Source organism: Myxocyprinus asiaticus, chromosome 2 (genome assembly GCF_019703515.2).
Source record: "Myxocyprinus asiaticus isolate MX2 ecotype Aquarium Trade chromosome 2, UBuf_Myxa_2, whole genome shotgun sequence".
Classification (NCBI taxonomy): domain Eukaryota; kingdom Metazoa; phylum Chordata; class Actinopteri; order Cypriniformes; family Catostomidae; genus Myxocyprinus; species Myxocyprinus asiaticus.
This window is the reverse complement of record NC_059345.1, coordinates 1,897,753-1,917,036: the sequence shown is the minus strand read 5'-3', so window position 1 is coordinate 1,917,036 and position 19,284 is coordinate 1,897,753. Positions and strand designations below refer to the sequence as shown.

The 19,284-nt window shown below is 36.7% G+C and overlaps 1 protein-coding gene across 3 annotated transcripts; it reads right to left on the bottom strand.

Annotated features, from left to right (window-relative positions):
• Positions 1-7: 7 nt before the first annotated feature.
• On the bottom strand, positions 8-18,904 carry khnyn (KH and NYN domain containing). 3 transcript variants are annotated; one of them, XM_051645731.1, is made up of 10 exons: positions 18,391-18,904; positions 18,212-18,285; positions 16,352-16,614; positions 15,319-15,453; positions 11,783-13,488; positions 10,956-11,086; positions 8,954-9,050; positions 6,502-6,609; positions 6,133-6,234; positions 8-1,076 (listed from the first exon to the last, which is right to left on the bottom strand). In XM_051645731.1, exons 3-10 carry the CDS (start codon positions 16,601-16,603, stop codon positions 785-787), a joined length of 2,823 nt encoding a protein of 940 aa, XP_051501691.1. In that variant the 5' UTR covers positions 16,604-16,614; positions 18,212-18,285; positions 18,391-18,904; the 3' UTR covers positions 8-784. The 3 variants fall into 3 exon arrangements, with proteins under 3 accessions (XP_051501691.1, XP_051501687.1, XP_051501696.1); XM_051645727.1 differs by having other exon boundaries at positions 8-1,079; positions 18,391-18,902; XM_051645736.1 differs by lacking the exons at positions 18,212-18,285; positions 18,391-18,904 and having other exon boundaries at positions 9-1,079; positions 15,319-15,440; positions 16,352-16,487.
• Between the last annotated feature and the right edge of the window lie 380 nt (positions 18,905-19,284).

Below are 19,284 nucleotides of genomic sequence, written 5' to 3'. Positions count from 1 at the left end.
TCAGTCTCCACTCGTAAAAAGCCTTTATTTTAATAGGCCATATACATTAAAAACCAACTCGTATTGGCAGACAGACTGCCTTCATCAGGGCATAAAAGAATATAACAAAAGTGTCATATTAAAGTAGTTCCCAGTGTTGCAAGAAGCCAATAAACACAAAAGCTCTGACACAAAACACCCCATATTTTTCTCAAACTTTGTAATGTTGTGATTCACCTCTGAGCTGGTTGGTTTGGTTCATGGTTTAGAAGGATTTTATTAAATCCCTATGGAAAAAAAAAAATAATGGGATAAATTACTTCTGGAACCAAGACAGCAGAAAATGTGGATGGACACTATAGCGCTCTATTGACCCCAAACAGAAACAATGTAACTCTATATGGCAGGGGCTTTATAAGGAGGTGCTAGGAGGTCCACAGAAAGTTTTGCTTGATTTGGTATCTTACACTTTTTAAGATATTTTTATTATCCTTATTTCAAGAAAGGACCATGTAAAAAAATAAACAGCAATCAACAAAACAGAGTATTATAAATGAATTATAAACTTCTTGCACATTGAAAAGCACAATTCAAGTTGTAAAAACTGGATTCATCACCATCAGTTTAAGCATATTAGTGACTCAATATATAAATTAAGTTTAAAATTTAAAACACATAAGAATATATAGCTATATGGGAATTAAAAGGAAGAACAATAGGTTAAAAAATGAAAAAATGAAGGATTTTTCTTTTCATTTAAACACTGAGACACTATACACTGTAAAATGTCTCTTCTCGTCTCTGTTTATTCCTGTTGTTCGAGTATGAAGTCTGTGAGCTTGTTTATGTCTCTGATTGTTGGGTGACACTGTAGAATCATGATAATGACATTTTCCTGGTCTGGAAAGATCTGCACCAAACTCTGTTTCAACTTCAGCGTCTCCTCGCCTGTCCTCTCCTTCGCCTCCTTGTGAAGTTGACCCTGTGGTGTCCAGTCTTGGTACTGCAGGACTTCAGTGTAGGCACGAGGGGCTGGAGACGCAGAAGGAATGGACGAAGACATGCCCGCAAATGAGTGACTTCCTGGAGGAGGTGACCTGCTTTGAAGAGAGAGAGAGAGCACAAAAGGTAACAGTGGACAAAAGAAGTAATCAGAAGCTTAAGTGAATGTATTTGCATTAGATAACACAATATCAGTTATTAAATATTTGAACCCTTTAAGCTCTGAAGGTGTTTTTATAGATTTCCTGTTTCAGTGGCATAACCAAAATTAAAGGCCTATAACTATTAAAAAAAACAAAAACAAAAAAAAAACAATCATTGTAAAGAAAACTTTTCTAATATTTTTATTGATATAGACCGATACATTCTAAAACTCCCAGCCTAAAACACTTTGCTGAAAACAAAACACAAAACAATGTTGCTTTTTAGTTTACTTTTTTCCTTATTTGACATTATATTTCTATTTTGTTGGTTCGCAATCATGTCGTCTGTATCTGAGAAAAATTTTGTGTTGAAATGACAAAGCAATCAAAAAGTTATAGCATTACAAACATTTAGTGTTCAAAAGCCTCTCCAAATAAATAAAACATAATAATTGTACATCAGAACTAATTACACATGCAAACACAACAATGGCTAAAGGTTTGTATAGCACGCAGACATGAGATTTCACAGAATGAGTTTCATTCTGTGTCATTTGAGTCATAATCGAGTCTGTGTCGTGTATTTGGCGCCATCTCCTGGTGGCCATATGTAACATTGTGCTTCATGTGGATTATCTAATGATCTATGGCACCAACACACTTTTCAAGCAAAACATTATACAAGGAGTTTGTTAGGGTCTAACATCTAAATGAAACAACATTTTACTTCTATTATGTGATACATTTCCAAGTGAAACGGGACATTCAATAAAAAAATGATGTTGGACAGGACTTAATATGATTTTATTCGCAGGGAATTGATTGAATGGTGAAAAACTTTTTATATGCAGTTTTGGGTGTAATCTGATTACAAAGTACTGTAATCTTTTTTAGTTAAAAGTACTGTATTGCAATACATGACATTTTTTAAATACATTACTTGGTTACACATCTCTAAAATAGAGATGTATTATTTTAGAGCTGTCATAATTAACGTGTTAACACATTCGATTAATTCAAGTTTAACGTGTGAATTTTTTTTTAGTTGCAATTAACACATTTATTGTTAATACAGCATAAACCAACATAAACACTGGATAGAAGGGCGGAACCTTTATAATGTGTCCGTCCGGAGTCATTACACTGACATACACTTCACAACACGCAACAGTGCTTCTGTGTCAGTTATAAAATAATGGAGAAAGGACCTCTTAACACTATTTGATGTACAAAACAAGCTCAAATGGAACTTGTGACATAAATCAAGTGTTTTTCAGCCTACGTAAGGCACATTTTAATTACCACAGAAGCACATCAAGTCTTAACTAACACCAAAAGCAGAATGAGATGTTTTTGTCTGCAAGCACTTTTCATGGTGATGCGAATCATGAATGCGGCTTCATGATTGCTGTAACAAAGCGGATAGCCACAGTCTACCAACAGATTTTGTAGGATTAGAGAAAAAAAGATTAAATGTCCATTGCAATAAATATGTAACCTATGTGGGGAAACTAGTTCTTTCAATTAGTCAAACTCTCACTTAGACATTAAGAAGCGTTTAATGTTACTTGAAATGGTGCTATTTCAGTGCATTTCTATCTTTATACTGTGGAAGGCTTTGAAAAATGTTAATAAAGCTTTATAATGTTACATATTGTTTTGTTTTCTTTCCTAAGATGGAAATAAATGCATCTTGACAGGAAAAAAGTATATAAAGTGTCAAATTTCAGCACTTTCACAATCTGTGATTAATTGCGTTTAACTACGAATAATTATGCAATTAATCGTGATTACAAATTTTAATTGACTGACAGCACTATTTTTAAGTAGAAACTTTGTGTTTTTGTGACAGCTGAATGGCATACTCCCCCTAATAAGTCATTATATGGGAGAAATGTGCTATGCTAAATGTTTGACTTTCGTGCCACAATGAACGAGGTGGAAATATAGTCATTAGTTTGAATTCGTTGAGCAAAAAAACAAAAACATTTCTGTGATAAGTATTTTATAAAGTAACTTAAATGTAAAGTCATTAGAATTTGATTACTTTTTTGATAAAGTAATCAGTAAAGTAATCTGATTACAATTTTAAAAAACAATTAGTCATTTGTAGTGGATAACTGAGTAATTTACTATTTCTATATGACAGGTGTTTGTAAAGTAACATCAGTCAAAAAGGAAGGTCATTTCAGAGGCTGAGCAAGTTATTACACATACACTGATGTATTAAGAAAGTAAAATAGAATCAGTTTTGTTCTCATGTTGACTTTAACCCTTAAAGGCCCACTAGAAAAAAAAATATCCTCAAAATATTCATAACCAGTGTTAGGGATAACGCGATAAATGTAACATGCATTACATAATCAGATTACTTTTTTCGAGTAACGAGTAAAGTAACTATATCTTTTTATTTTAGACCATAATATCTGAGCTACTTTTTAAATAAAGTAATGCGTTGCTTTTGTACACATCTACTGTCCCTATATTACGAGAAATCAGGAGAGTGTAAACTTCGGGGAGGAGACGTAGTGCATGATTGGCATTGTTGTTCTATAGAGTGTGAGGCCAGAGACAATTTAGCAGAGGAGACAAGTCACTTCTATTTAAATGAATGGGAGAAATTGGAATGCCCAACCAAGAAGCTCTAGCACCCAACAGCCAATGGATGTAAAAAGGAAGTCCCCCCTTGCTGGTAAAAGAGCCAATCACCTTTTACATACAGACATCACCTGTCAATCAACTCGCTAACGCGCATGCGCATTTCGTGTTTTAGAGTAATATGTCAACATTCGGTTGTGAAACGCGGTTGATTCATGTGTTAATACACACACTGCATTAAAAAAATCAGTAAACACATTTAGGCAGAGAGATTATAAGACTAGTCTTCCACCGGCCACGACATGATACACAGGGTGAAATACTCGCTCAATTCATGGACTTATGCAGCCGAACTGCTCCGTGTTACAGCTCCCTGGGAGAATAAGATGAGAACAGATGAGTCTGGATCAGTGGCTCCGAGCAACGTTCTACATCGATTGTGTATGCAGAGAAAATGTCTTTCTAAATTTTTGTTTTATATTAAACAAGTAGTTTAATTCATGAAACAAACCATTTTTATGGAATTTTGGTAGCATTAAAAACTACTCCATTTAAGTTGAATCAAAATGCGTCTTTGAAGTTGTGGCATATGTACATACCGTGGATCAACTCAAAACAAGCATGCCCTGAGATGACTTAAGTGAAAAATATTCATTTATTCATCAGACTTATTCCTTGAACATGTTAGGTTCACATTCCCCACTGAATTTGATCCTGACTTCTGAAGAACATCTCAAGTTGACTGACATTGTCGATGGGCACAGCACATGATAACGGATATGATGCAGGTTCAAGTGTTGGACTTTGCTGCTTTAGGTAATTCTTCATTATTCATATTGGCTGCCATTTTGATGGAAAACCAAATCATGCATATTCATGTTATTGATCCTTTATTATAATTTATGTAAAAAAATAAATAAATTGCATTGTACTGTACATAATATTGCAATCAGTAAAAACATCAAACTCATTAAATAGCCATGTGTCATATGTTGTTGGAAAGCTCTCAAAGAGTAGAATACAACCAGCCTATTTGTTTTACTCACAGACAAACAAATATTGAGTAATAGCTAAGTATTTGTCTTTTGCAATTATGTTGGTGTTACTTATATGCTGCGTTTTTGCTTAGAACTTCAAGAAAAATAAACAGAACATAAAATGTCACATAGCAATACTTAGAGGAGGTGATTATCTTTCAAATGAGCCCACACACAATGTAATCGGATGCATAGATCATTAGATAATCCACATGAAGCACAATGTTACATATGACCATGGAGATGGCGCCAAATACATGACACAGACTCAATGATGACTCAAATGACACAGAATTAAACTCATTCTGTGAAATCTCATTACTAAAATCATGTCTGCATGCTATGCAAACTTTTAGTCATTGTTGTATTTGCATGTGTAATTAGTTCTTATGTACAATTATTATGTTTTATTTGTTTGGAGAGGCTTTTGGTCACTTGGAGACATTTTTGGACACTATGATAAATTATTTTTGTAATGCTATAACTTTTGATTGCTTTGTTGTATCAACACAAATTTTTTCTCAGATAAAGTTGAAATGATTTGGAACAAAACAAAAGCTTTTGAAAAAGTTTTTCAGAGCCACCTTATTTACACCCAGAGATATATAATGTCAAATAAGAAAAATAAGAAATAAACTACATTTTGGGCTAATTTTTTTTGTGTGTGATTTTTCAGCAGTTTCTTAGGCTGAGAGTCTCAGAATATATAAATCTATATCATTAACAAATTTGAAAAGTTTTCTTTACTATGATACCAAACACTTGACCCTCCATGTTTTTTTTGTTTGTTTTTTTTTTGTCAAGTTATTTTGTGTATGCCACTGAAACAGGAAATCTTTAAAAAAAAAAAACCTTCAGAGCTTAAAGGGTTAAATGATAAATCAATAGATATAGTGTTGAATGAAGACACTTTTTGTTAGTGGAACATGTTCATAATTAATGAAAAGCTTAGAAGCTCTACTTTCCAGTGCATGTAGGCATTATGACCAAAACTGAACAAGTGCTTTGAAATTTGCAGAAAAATCAGAAGTGTTCCGTTTTGATAATAAATATATATATATATATATATATATATATATATATATATATATATATATATATATATATACACACATACACACACATATAAATTGCAAGTGTTAGTGGAACATGTTCATAATTAATGAAAAGTTAAATTAATTGTGAGAAAAGCTGGAGCAACATTTGTTTGCAGATGACACTTGCTTTCATAATTTCTTATCCAATGCAATGACTTTCATATATTTATACTGTATGTATGACTTTGGTAAACAAATACATTTTGGGGCCACTGTATGTGTCTACATGCCAGATGAATGCTCAGGGAAATATGTGCATGACTATGATATTAATACCTGTTCTGTGATTGTAAAAAGTCATTCAGGTGCGGTCCACCACGGCCCATTGGATCATCAGGTAACATGAAAAGATCTCCGGCAAACACGTACTGTAGCAAACTGAAAATAATGTGATTTCTGGGTTACTGCATTGAGTTCTTTCTTTAATAATGGCCATAAAATTATAAAATGGTTATCATGAGTGGGTCACTGAGAACTATTATCACCTTAATCATCATGAAATCTTATTTCCATGAGGAGGAGGATTACAATTATATCCAAATGGGATTTCAAATTTCAGTAAGATTAGATTAGATCAATTAATGTTATCCAAATGTAAAAGTTTATCTTAGATGAGCAAATCTTTCACTTATTGGTAATGGGCACCTTTTCTTTATGATGTCTCTCCATGCAGGTGACTCATCCACTAGATCTCTCAGATTGTCATTCGTCACAATCACTCCATTTGTCTTCTGAGCCAATGCGAGCATGAATCTGTGTTGAACAAACTCATTTTTTTATTTTAATGTTGTTAGTCTTGTTATAAAACTACAAATAAGCAATCTGGAAAAAGTAAAAAATACTTTAAAGTGTTAACATTTTATGTAATGTTGCATTTGTTAACATTAGTTAACTAAAAAAGTTAACATTAACTTTCACAGCACTTATTTATCTTGGTTAATGTTAATTTCAACATACACAGTCGAAGTCAGAAGTTTACTTACTTAGATTAGGTTGAAGTCATTAAAACTCATTTTTTAATCACTCCACAGATTTCATATTAGCAGACTATAGTTCTGGCAAGTCGTTTAGGACATCTACTTTGTGCATGACACAAGTAATCTTTCCAACAATTGCTTACAGACAGATTGTTTCACTTTTAATTGACTATATCACAATTCCAGTGGGTCAGACATTTACATACACAAAGTTAACTGTGCCTTTAAGCAGCTTGGAAAATTCCAGAAAATGATGTTAAGCCTTTAGACAATTAGCCAATTAGCTTCTGATAGGAGGTGTACTGAATTGGAGGTTACCTGTGGATATATTTTAAGGCCTACCTTCAAACTCAGTGCCCCTTTGCTTGACATCATGGGAAACTCAAAAGAAATCAGTACAAAAGAAAAAAAAAGAAAAAACACCTGAAGGTACCACGTTCATCTATACAAACAATAGTATGCAAGTATAAACACCATGGGACCACGCAGCCATCATACCACTCAGGAAGGAGACGCATTCTGTCTCCTAGAGATGAACGTAGTTTGGTGTGAAAAGTGCGAATCAATCCCAGAACAACAGCAAAGGACCTTGTGAAGATGCTGGAGGAAACAGGTAGACAAGTATCTATATCCACAGTAAAACGAGTCCTATATCGACATAACCTGAAAGGCTGCTCAGCAAGGAAGAAGCCAATGCTCCAAGACAGTCATAAAAAAGCCAGACTACAGTTTGCAAGTGCAAACATCAGCCAGGAAGTTAAAGCTCATTCGCAAATGGGTCCAAGCATACCTCCAAAGTTATGGCTAAATGGCTTAAGCACAACAAAGTCAAGGTATTGGAGTGGCCATGACAAAGCCCTGACCTCAATCCGATAGAAAATTTGTGGGCAGAACTGAAAAAGTGTTTCCGAGCAAGGAGGCCTACAAACCTGACTCAGTTACACCAGTTCTGTCTGGAGGAATGGGCCAAAATTCCAGCAACTTACTGCAAGACGCTTGTGGTATAGTATATTTTTATATCAAAAAGGTACTTATATAGAATAGTTTCGGCATTATATAATCCAGGAAAAAGGTTAGAAGGCTGTAAGGCTTACGTGATTATGCTGTGAGGAGTACATGTGCACTCTGAGAAGCCAAAGAAATTGAGAAATAATTGTGGAAAGTGAGAAAATAAAAGCAACACAGCCATTGACTAAAATAGCAAGAGAGGTGTGCTTATGAGGTAATGTGTGATAACAGAAGTGTATAAAGATGAAAGCTTTGAATGAGAGAATCAGATAAACAGCTGGCATCTCAGGTTTTGTTGTTTCACTCAATAAAGCCTAACCTTTGACATATGGAACTCCTGACTTTGAGAGTTTTCTTACTGAGAGAGAAAGAGACTTCAATATTCCACAACAGTGGAAGGCCACCCAAAACGTTTGGCCCAAGTTAAACAAGGCAATGCTACCAAATACTAACAAAGTGTATGTAAACTTCTGACCCACTGGGAATGTGATGAAAGAAATAAAAGCTGAAATAAATCATTCTCTCTACTATTATTCTGACATTTCACATTCTTAAAATAATGTAGTGATCTTAACTGACCTAAGACAGGGAATGTTTTCTACGATTAAATGTCAGGAATTGTGAGTTTAATGCATTTAATGAATGGAACCTTTTGCCTTTTTATATCATTACTTGCTCTTGCTATGCTTTGCTATTTGTTTACTCTTATGTTGTTTGCTGTATGGTCTTCACAAGTTAAGATAAGGTGTTGTCTTTATTTCAAGGTCTTCAACGTCACAGGACGATGTTGTAAAGCAGTATTTTTCCATTGCCTTTGCTTGGTCTAATAACACTTGTTGTACTTGTGCTGGTCAGACAAAGTCAGATTGGGCATTGAGAAAGACACAACTAAGATTATCCAATACACTAAAGCTGCTAGAAGAGTTAACATTACAAGGTGTTGACTGACTTTGAATATCAGACAGACCTCTAGTATTTTTAATATCTTCTGACGTAGAGAGAGATCAAGTAGTACGCTAGACCTCACAATACTTTTACACCTTATTCTGAATTAATAAGCACTGAGAGCTACAGTCTAAATTGTGTTTATTTGCGAAGATTTTAGGACATACCTGTCATCATAAGAGTTGATTCTCTTACCCTCCACCTCTCTGGAGGGAGTAAATGAGAGCAAACCCAGATCCTGCAGTTCAGTCAGATACTGCTTCTCTGTAGAGGAATGATAAAACTAATGTGTCTTAGACAACAGCAAAAGAACACCTACTCAAATAACTTTAAATCCCTTCACCAAAACAAGTGTTTTAAAATCAACACTTGATTTTGCAAACTAAACTGAAACTTTAACCTGCCTTGTGAGACAGGCCACATACAGGTGCATCTCAATAAATTAGAATGTCGTGGAAAAGTTCATTTATTTCAGTAATTCAACTCAAATTGTGAAACTCGTGTATTAAATAAATTCAATGCACACAGACTGAAGTAGTTTAAGTCTTTGGTTCTTTTAATTGTGATGATTTTGGCTCACATTTAACAAAAACCCACCAATTCACTATCTCAAAAAATTAGAATACATCATAAGACCAATAAAAAAAAAACATTTTTAGTGAATTGTTGGCCTTCTGGAAAGTATGTTCATTTACTGTATATGTACTCAATACTTGGTAGGGGCTCCTTTTGCTTTAATTACTGCCTCAATTCGGCGTGGCATGGAGGTAATCAGTTTGTGGCACTGCCGAGGTGGTGTGGAAGCCCAGGTTTCTTTGACAGTGGCCTTCAGCTCATCTGTATTTTTTGGTCTCTTGTTTCTCATTTTCCTCTTGACAATACCCCATAGATTCTCTATGGGGTTCAGGTCTGGTGAGTTTGCTGGCCAGTCAAGCACACCAACACCATGGTCATTTAACCAACTTTTGGTGCTTTTGGCAGTGTGGGCAGGTGCCAAATCCTGCTGGAAAATGAAATCAGCATCTTTAAAAAGCTGGTCAGCAGAAGGAAGCATGAAGTGCTCCAAAGTTTCTTGGTAAACGGGTGCAGTGACTTTGGTTTTCAAAAAACACAATGGACCAACACCAGCAGATGACATTGCACCCCAAATCATCACAGACTGTGGAAACTTAACACCGACTTCAAACAACTTGGGCTATGAGCTTCTCCACCCTTCCTCCAGACTCTAGGACCTTGGTTTCCAAATGAAATACAAAACTTGCTCTCATCTGAAAAGAGGACTTTGGACCACTGGGCAACAGTCCAGTTCTTCTTCTCCTTAGCCCAGGTAAGACGCCTCTGACGTTGTCTGTGGTTCAGGAGTGACTTAACAAGAGGAATACGACAACTGTAGCCAAATTCCTTGACACGTCTGTGTGTGGTGGCTCTTGATGCCTTGACCCCAGCCTCAGTCCATTCCTTATGAAGTTCACCCAAATTCTTGAATCGATTTTGCTTGACAATCATAAGGTTGCGGTTCTCTTGGTTGGTTGTGCATCTTTTTCTTCCACACTTTTTCCTTCCACTCAACTTTCTGTTAACATGCTTGGATACAGCACTCTGTGAACAGTCAGCTTCTTTGGCAATGAATGTTTGTGGCTTACCCTCCTTGTGAAGGGTGTCAATGATTGTCTTCTGGACAACTGTCAGATCAGCAGTCTTCCCCATGATTGTGTAGCCTAGTGAACCAAACTGAGAGACCATTTTGAAGGCTCAGGAAACCTTTGCAGGTGTTTTGAGTTGATTAGCTGATTGGCATGTCACCATATTCTAATTTTTTGAGATAGTGAATTGGTGGGTTTTTGTTAAATGTGAGCCAAAATCATCACAATTAAAAGAACCAAAGACTTAAACTACTTCAGTCTGTGTGCACTGAATTTATTTAATACACGAGTTTCACAATTTGAGTTGAATTACTGAAATAAATGAACTTTTCCACAACATTCTAATTTATTGAGATGCACCTGTAGACCCTCCCTTCAACAATGTCCGATAGAAGTGGTCACAGGAGATGTTTTAGATGCATGTTAATACCAGGAGTAAAATGTTCAGGACAGAACAATTACTTGATGCCCTAACAACTGAATAGGACACAGTGTGACATGTGTATAGTTCTCTAGTGAGTGTTACCTTTAATGTTATGATGTTTTTTTTGTCTCCACTGAGGGACAAACACAGTGATTTTGCGATGACCCTTCCCCCAGAAGTGCTGCACAGCCAGAGCGATGCCTCGACAGGAGAAAAACACCCCCAAACCGTGGCTGCAGAAAATCCAGCAACATTGCATCAGTTCCAATATAATAAAAGTGCATCTTAATCTTATAATTAGAGACAGCAATTATCTGTTCTGTTTCTCCTTTGATCCTTCCTGCATCACTTTTGTGCTCCCTCACTCTGGGTGGGTCTCAAGCCGCTACCTAGTTCAGTAGTAGGTACACTAATGTGTTCTAAAGGAGGGAAAAAGAGCCTTGAGTTTCAAACCAACTGGGAATTCAGTGAACTAGAATTTCAAAAGCCAAAAGGTTTCCGCCTCTCTGAAATTACCATTGGTTAATGGATGTCAGAGTTTTACAGCAAAAGTAAACATTTTTAAACTTTATTGTCGCATGACAGGGTGTCACTTTCACAAACCTTTTTTCTCCACATCCTTGTGTCACACCTTCCCCTTTGAAATCAGTCGATTTGCCACATTCTTCAACTCTACTGTGTTGGCACCCTGTTACGTGACCTTGTAACCGTGTTACAGGTAATAGAGTCATCAGTGTCCCAATGTTTAATTAATCAAGGCCCTTGCAGTGCCCAAAATTGTACTGATTTAAATCGTAGGGAACTAAGGAGTGGAATGAGACACACCCTTTCACTTTTTTCAGGTGCCAAGTATCTCATTCTTACCTTTCCTCTAAGCTACATTTTTCATATTAAATTTTTAACATTTCATACCTTGATTTTTTTTTTACCTCATTGCAACGTTGCTCCCGTCGATGATGATCTGACGCAGCATGGAGTTACCAGGATCATCCGACAACTCTAGTTTGAAGGGCATCTTGAGGCCCTCAAGAAACCTTTGAGGTCCAGTGACCACAGACGCTGTGGCGGATTTGCCCTGCCTCTGCTTGGGCAGGTTGACATGCTGCTGAAGGCTGGAGATGTTTGGTACTTTTGGGAAAATAAGATGCAGGTTCTGAGGGGCACTCTGTGGATGTGAACTTCCAGAATGGATGTGCGGATTCATGAGTTGTACGTTTGGGTTGATGTCAGGTAAGTCCAAGTTTTCAAGTGTCAGTTTTGAGGGGTAGGTTGTCTGTGGTGGACCTCTCACTGACAGAGGGTTGCTGTGAAGTGGTGGCGGGTTTTGGGATATTGTGGGTGACTCTAGCGCAATGCTGGTCAATTTCATTGTGTCTGGTTGTTGGACAGTCCCTGTTGTTCTTGCTTCTGTTCCGGTTTTTTCTCCCCCTGTTTCAAGATATTCCACATCTGCCTCTGAATTCCTCCCAATCTTCTGCTCAGCTCTTGTACTGCTGTCTTTCCTTCTGTTGGACTCTTTGACTCCCTGCCTCTGCAATTCCAGTAGCAGCTCATGTGGGTTCAGCTCTGGTAAATTGCTATACACTTCTTCTACTCTTTCCTCTGTATACCCACAGGTGGCTGCGGCCTTCTTCAACACACTCAAGACAAAGTCATCCTCTTTGGCCTCTGGTTCATCTTTACTGGTCTCTAAACTTTCAACAACCTCCTTTAGTCCTTCACTGATCATGGCTCTTATCCCAGCCACATTGTCTTTATTCTGGGCCTTGGTGTTACAGGTGTCTCTTTGCTGGTCTGTTTTATCCTGCTCTTGCTGGATCAAATCCAGAACCTGTGAGGCTTCTTTGGGGCCAGTACGGGCCAGGACCTTGTTTACCACCTCCTCGTTGAAGCCCATCGCAGTGAAGAACTTGAGAAGGTGCTCAAATTCCTCTCTACTCCCTGCAGATATTAGGACAGTCTCTTGTGAAGGCATTTCAGATTCCACTTCTTGTGGCGAACCACGTTGTGGTACCTCTAGGTTCTCTGGGTGAGTTCTATGTGTTGGGACAGGGAGGAAACTGTAGGATAATTGATTTTGGGATTCACTGAAGTCAGTCATCCTCCTTGCAATATCATCTGTGCCATTAAGACTATGATATCCATATTGTGGAAAGGCACCGGAGTACTTGGAATGTGACTTCAAAGACATCATATTTGGTTTGTCTTGGAGGACCAAGCTCTCTCCGTTTTTATTTAGTCCAAGTTCTTCAGGCTCTCTGACCATAATTTCATTTATAGTCCTCTGAATTGCACAAGATCCATTACTTTCTAATTGTTTAAGTGTTTCCTGGCCCCTTTCAGCATCCAGGCCCCTACCCCTATTCAATCCAGACTGCTTCACCAAATCCAACAGAGCTTCTTTTACTATCACAGGTAACACTAGCAGGTCTAGGATGTGACGGTCCTCCAGGTTCTCAACCATGGACTTGAAGGCCCGACGTGAATCCAGGGACTCGCCTGCTGTCCCAAGCCCACCCTCAGGACATTGTCCCTGGCTACTATTGTACTTCTCTACCAGGTCCGTAATGTAAGAGTATGCTTTCACCACAGGTTCTGCAAGTCCGGTGATGAGGAGACAACCTTGAGATCCTACCTGAAAGAGAGATTTAGAGTATGACAATGTCAAACTATATACAGTTGAAGTCAGAAGTTTACATACACTTAGGTTGAAGTCATTAAAACTAATTTTTTAACCACTCCACACATTTAATAATAGCAAACTATAGTTTTGGCAAGTCGTTTAGGACATATACTTTGTGCATGACATGAGCAATTTTTCCAAAAATTGTTTACAGACAGATTGTTTCACTTTTAATTGACTATATCACAATTCGAGTTGGCCAGAAGTTTACATACACTAAGTTAACTGTGCCTTGAAGCAGCTTGGGAAATTCCAGAAAATTATGTCAAGCCTTTAGACAATTAGCTTCGGAAAGGAAGTGTACTGAATTGGATGTAAAGATGGAGGAAACAGGTTGACAAGTCTACATCCACAGTAAAATGAGTCCTATATCAACATGACCTGAAAGGCTGCTCAGCAAGGAAGAAGCCATTGCTCCAAAACCGCCATAAAAAAGCCAGACTACAATCTGCAAGTGAACATGGGGACAAAGATCTTACTTTTTGGAGAAATGTCCTCTGGTCTGATGAAACAAAAATGTAAGTGTTTGGCCATAATGACCATCATTATGTTTGGAGGAAAAAGGGTGTGGCTTGCAAGCCAAAGAGCACCATCCCAACTGTGAAGCATGGGGGTGGCAGCATCATGTTGTGGGGATGCTTTGCTGCAGGAGGGACTGGTGCACTTCACAAAATAGATGGCATCATGAGGAAGGAAAATGATGTGGATATATTGAAGCAACATCTCAAGACATCAGCCAGCAAGTTAAAGCTCGTCACAAATGGGTCTTCCAAATGGACAATAACCCCAAGTATACTTCCAAAGTTGTGGCAAAATGGCTTAAGGACAACAAAGTCAAGGTATTGAGTGGCCATCACAAAGCCCTGACCTCAATCCAATAGAAAATGTGTGGGCAGAACTGAAAAAGCGTGTGCGAGCAAGGAGGCCAACAAACCTGACTCAGTTACACCAGTTCTGTCTGGAGGAATGGGACAAAATTCCAGCAACTTATTGTGAGAAGCTTGTGGAAGGATACCCAAAATATTTGACCCAAGTTAAACAATTTAAAGGCAATGCTACCAAATACTAACAAAGTGTATGTAAACTTCTGACCCACTGGGAATGTGATGAAAGACAAAACTGAAATATATATTTCTCTCAGCTATTATTCTGACATTTCACATTCTTAAAGTAGTGATCCTAACTGACCGAAGACAGGGAATTTTTTCAATGATTAAATGTCAGGAATTGTGAAAAACTGAGTTTAAATGTATTTGGCTAAGGTGAATGTAAACTTCTGACTTCAACTGTAGCTGTTATGTAGATATTATGCAGTTTTAACAGATAAAGCAAATGTTTGCCATGTTCAGCCCATGAAATGGTTTGACAAATACATAATTCTGTCCTGTGTTAACATATTTTTTATTGAAACAGGAACATGGGGCAAAACTATGATTTGCTACTTGCTAGTAATAGACAGTTGCAGGTGGTATTGGGGACAAGCATATTTACATTCATGCTAGACGACCTTTTATTGGGCACAACATTCATATTTGTAACAGGAGATTATGTCATCATAAAGTGTGGTTCATTTTTCCTGGAAAAAAATGAATGTAAATGTGTATATCTACTGAAATTGATTGTTATTTTAGGTACTTAGATACTTTAGGTACTTAGATAGGTTAAGTATATGAAAATTCTGTCATTATTTGTTCGCAGGTAACAGGTCAACTGAATCAGGCATAATAAAGATAGTCTCCTAAAACAAATCTTCAGTCTTTAATAAACCCCCTTCTTACTTACCAAAATATGCGCTGAGGTATTTTTAATCAGGCAATCCATGAACAGCCCTTTAGCACCACAGAACACACAGTGAAGGACCTCTGGAAACTGGATCTCTTGTTGAGCTTCCTGATTGACGACACCTTTCACAAAAAGCTAAGAGTAGCAGAAAGGCAATAAACCCTCAACAATTAAACAATACAAATAAAACATGGATACTGTATTTATAGGAACTGAATTAATAAACAAAAATATCTGGCACCAAAAGGTATTTGGACTATTTAGTCACACTAAATGGTGTCAAGGTGATTTGTAGAGTACAGGTTAGGGTATATTTCATTTTTCTGCCGCCATTAATTTGCATAAGATGCCTGGATTGTTTTAGTACCCCATTCAAATAAATTCTGCAAATCAAGATCAACAATGCAGTAAGTATGCTCAACTACACAGAAGGTGTGGATATATGACCGGTTAAATTTACATTTGATTATCATTTGATGAATAACTACTGCTACGAACAACAGAAAAGGTACACAAACATCTTTTTTTTTTTATTAAATGTAATTAAATGTACTGTATGTTCCTGTTCTGCTTTCCTTGGGCGTTAACAACCTGATATAATTTTCTCCAGGCAAATAGTGCTGAGTTTTTTTAATGAAACCTATTTTAGAAAGGAGGGGTTTGTCAGCAATTTAATTTGAAAACTGTCTGCGCAACACTATTCAGTGCATTTAGTGCCTGGTTAAACTGAATATTTATTTTAAAATAACTTGGTTTAATATGTTGTAATCTGATGCAATGACATTCAGACATTTTTAAGTGTGGCTTAAGCATCCAAATTTTTGCTGTCAAAGTTTCAGTTTATCTATATGTAACCGGTCCTGTTTCACCTGCTCTGAACGGGATTCGAACCGGCATCAGCTGGTTACAGCCTCTAGCGTCAGTTGCTAGTGCATCTCTTGAGGTCAGGTGAGTGAGGTTTACACATACTGCACAGCTATCACGTACCAGCTGGTTCCCGTTACATATACAGGAAGTGAAACTTTAAATGCACCTTTGCTGACTCCACATCCCTGGCGATCCCGTGCAAATGCAGCCAGATCTGTCCATCCTGTGACGAGACTGTATCCTCCCCTCCGATGCTCAGTGACACTCCAAACACCCGCTCAACAGTGGGCTGCAGGGCCACTAATGCCCCCCTCAAAACACATGAGCAGGTAAACTCATCCTCAACTTCCTGCTCCTCTGTCCGGACATCCGTCCATTGGGATTTAAATCCTTCAAATGGGAGGGCTGAGAGAGCCATGATAAAACTTACTGAAAGAGACAGCAGAGAAAAGGCTTTAGTCATTTCTTAATCATTTTACAGTACAACAGGGGAAATCCAGGGGAGGGGGTAATTTTTCCTGGGCCCAAGTGTATGACTAATATATCTATCTATCTATCTATTTATATATATATATATATAATGTTTTATTGAATCCTGATGGAGAAACAATGCGTGTAAAAAGAAATGAGGTTATCCAAGGTGACAAAAATTTGAAATCTTTTTCATATCTTGTTTACAACACGTCAAGTTCATAGAAATGTAATAATCTTTGTATTCATGTTGTTTTCACAAATGTTTGAAAAGCATTTTCAACCAAAATGAATACATAAATAAATGATATAATGACTTTAAAAATGTCATGTGTTACAACCATCAAGTAAAAAACACAAACAAATAAATAAATATTACCTTAAATATGTGTTCACATCTTAATCATTGATTTCAAAATAGTTTTGAACATATTTTTCAAAATAAAGTTCTCAGGGTTACTCCAATTGACATGAAAATGTCAAAGTATTTATATTTAATGATATATATATATATATATATATATATATATATATATATATATATATATATATATATTATATACATGTTGGTTACACCACAGGTTGATTTGGTGGACAAAAGTGTTTAAAATATTACTCAAAACATAATTAATAAATAAAAACATAATTATTTCACTGCTTATTTTTAAAGAGCTAATAGAGAAATATTATTCTGTACTACCCATGCAATTAGTTCTAAGATTTTTTTTGTTTTGCTTTTTTAATTACTGTCTCAGTATAATTACACCACATGGCATTTTTGTCAAAATGACTTCGAACTCAGAAATTGAAAACATGTTCATCATAGAAGAGGTGTATTAAAGTCACTGTTTTGTTCGAATTGCATTTTTAATGTATCTATTTGTGAATAATTAAAAATCTGGACAAAGAGAGAGAGAGTCAAGTCACTGACCCAAAAATAAATGTATTTTCATTATAAAATGTTGTAAATGTAGTTCAAGGCAGCTGGAGGGGCCTTTGGATTTTTCTGTTTTTAGTGCAGTTTAATACTCTGTATCTTGGAGCTACAGTGTTAGTACAGGCATATATGGTACCTTTAACAATAAGGTTGCATTTGTTAACAGTAGTAAACAACATTAGATAACAGTGATCTCTACTTTTATAGCATTTATTAATCTTGGTTGCTCTTAATACCTAATGCATTAACTAATGTTAAACAATTGTAAAGTGTTACCGCATATTTGACAAATGATTAAAGCAGTCATCATGCTCACTTCACATATACTTCAAAACAAACATTTAGTAGCACAGCAGGTATTTCATCTTCCTCCATTACCAATCTCACACAAGCCTTTTCATTGGACCTGCACAATTCGCTGTCAAATAATTTAAAATAAAAATGTATGTTTGAGTATGTGTGTGTGTGTGTGTATATATATATATATAGTAGCTATACAGCTCAGTCGCTATAATTAAATAGTATTATATCCGCATTATTAATACAGCTATCGTTAACAGCCATTAAATAATAAAAACATACCACAGTTTTACAGTCATGACAACAAACTTTACTCACCATAATGTGTGCAAGGCCAAACCAATATGACCTGGTTACAGAATGTTCTATTGATAATAAATAAACTATCGATTCTGGAGAAGAAAAAAGAACATATTCCCCAATGAAGTCATAATAAACATATTTGAAAACAGAGATAACCACATTATAGAAAGATTTAACCAAACTCGCGTTGTTACTTTGATCTCTTTAAACTTGTTTACGGTCTTCCGCACCGCAAGATTACGATCAAACGACAATATCACATTCAGCTTCACCAGAATCAATCTTGATATAGTTCTGTCGGGTTAAAACATGTTTCTCCTTTCAAAATCACCCGCATGGTTAGACAGACTGTCCACATTTAGGACTGATCATCAGTTGTATCATTGTTAATCGAATGAAACTAAAGGGAAACTCCATTTGCGTTCTCGATGTTTTATCGTAACAAACAGGAAAGAGGCGCATGAACAATTGACCACAGCACTTTAATGTGTTACCAAATATTTGATCTAATCGTGTAAAACGAGGTGCAAAACTAAATCTGTTTTTGCACTAATACAATGCCATTGCATTTTCCATCATTCCATATATTTACATAAGTTACATTCACGCAAACAGTGTTCTCGGAGACTTTGCCAAAGCTTTACACAGATGGGAATTTCCACTGACTAAAGTCATTTCCGTTGAGAAGTCTAAGCTTCGAGGCAAGTCAGTCCACTCGGCGGCCATCTTTAGGACGCGCCCGCGAAGCTGTTTCTATGTAAACAAGCGGCATTGAAGTGCAGCTCCAATCTGCTTGAATGGGGAAAGAAGGGACTCTCCAAACGGTTGGTCAAGATTACGATCAAAGAACATATTTAAAATCAGCAGTAAAAACTGACAAAAATGGTGTCATACATTGTGCTTCTTTAGCTCGTATCGCCCAAAAAACCATAAAAAAGAAAACGCTGTTTTTTCAGGCTGGTTCAGTTAATGCGCATGCGCGTTCTCGAGTTGATTGACAAGCGAGCGCTGTATCTAAAATATGATTGGCTCTTTTACCTGCAAGGCGGGACTTCCTTTCCTACAATCGTTCGGCGTTTTAATAGAAG

Excerpts from the sequence above, each read along its gene's own strand:
- khnyn (XM_051645727.1), bottom strand. The coding sequence starts at position 16,603 with ATGGCTCTCTCAGCCCTCCCATTTGAAGGATTTAAATCCCAATGGACG. Across the intron at positions 13,489-15,318 it reads ATACCTCAGCGCATATTTTG|GTAGGATCTCAAGGTTGTCT; the intron begins GTAAGTAAGAAG and ends TCTCTCTTTCAG. Across the intron at positions 6,610-8,953 it reads ATCAACTCTTATGATGACAG|ATTCATGCTCGCATTGGCTC; the intron begins GTATGTCCTAAA and ends TGTTCAACACAG.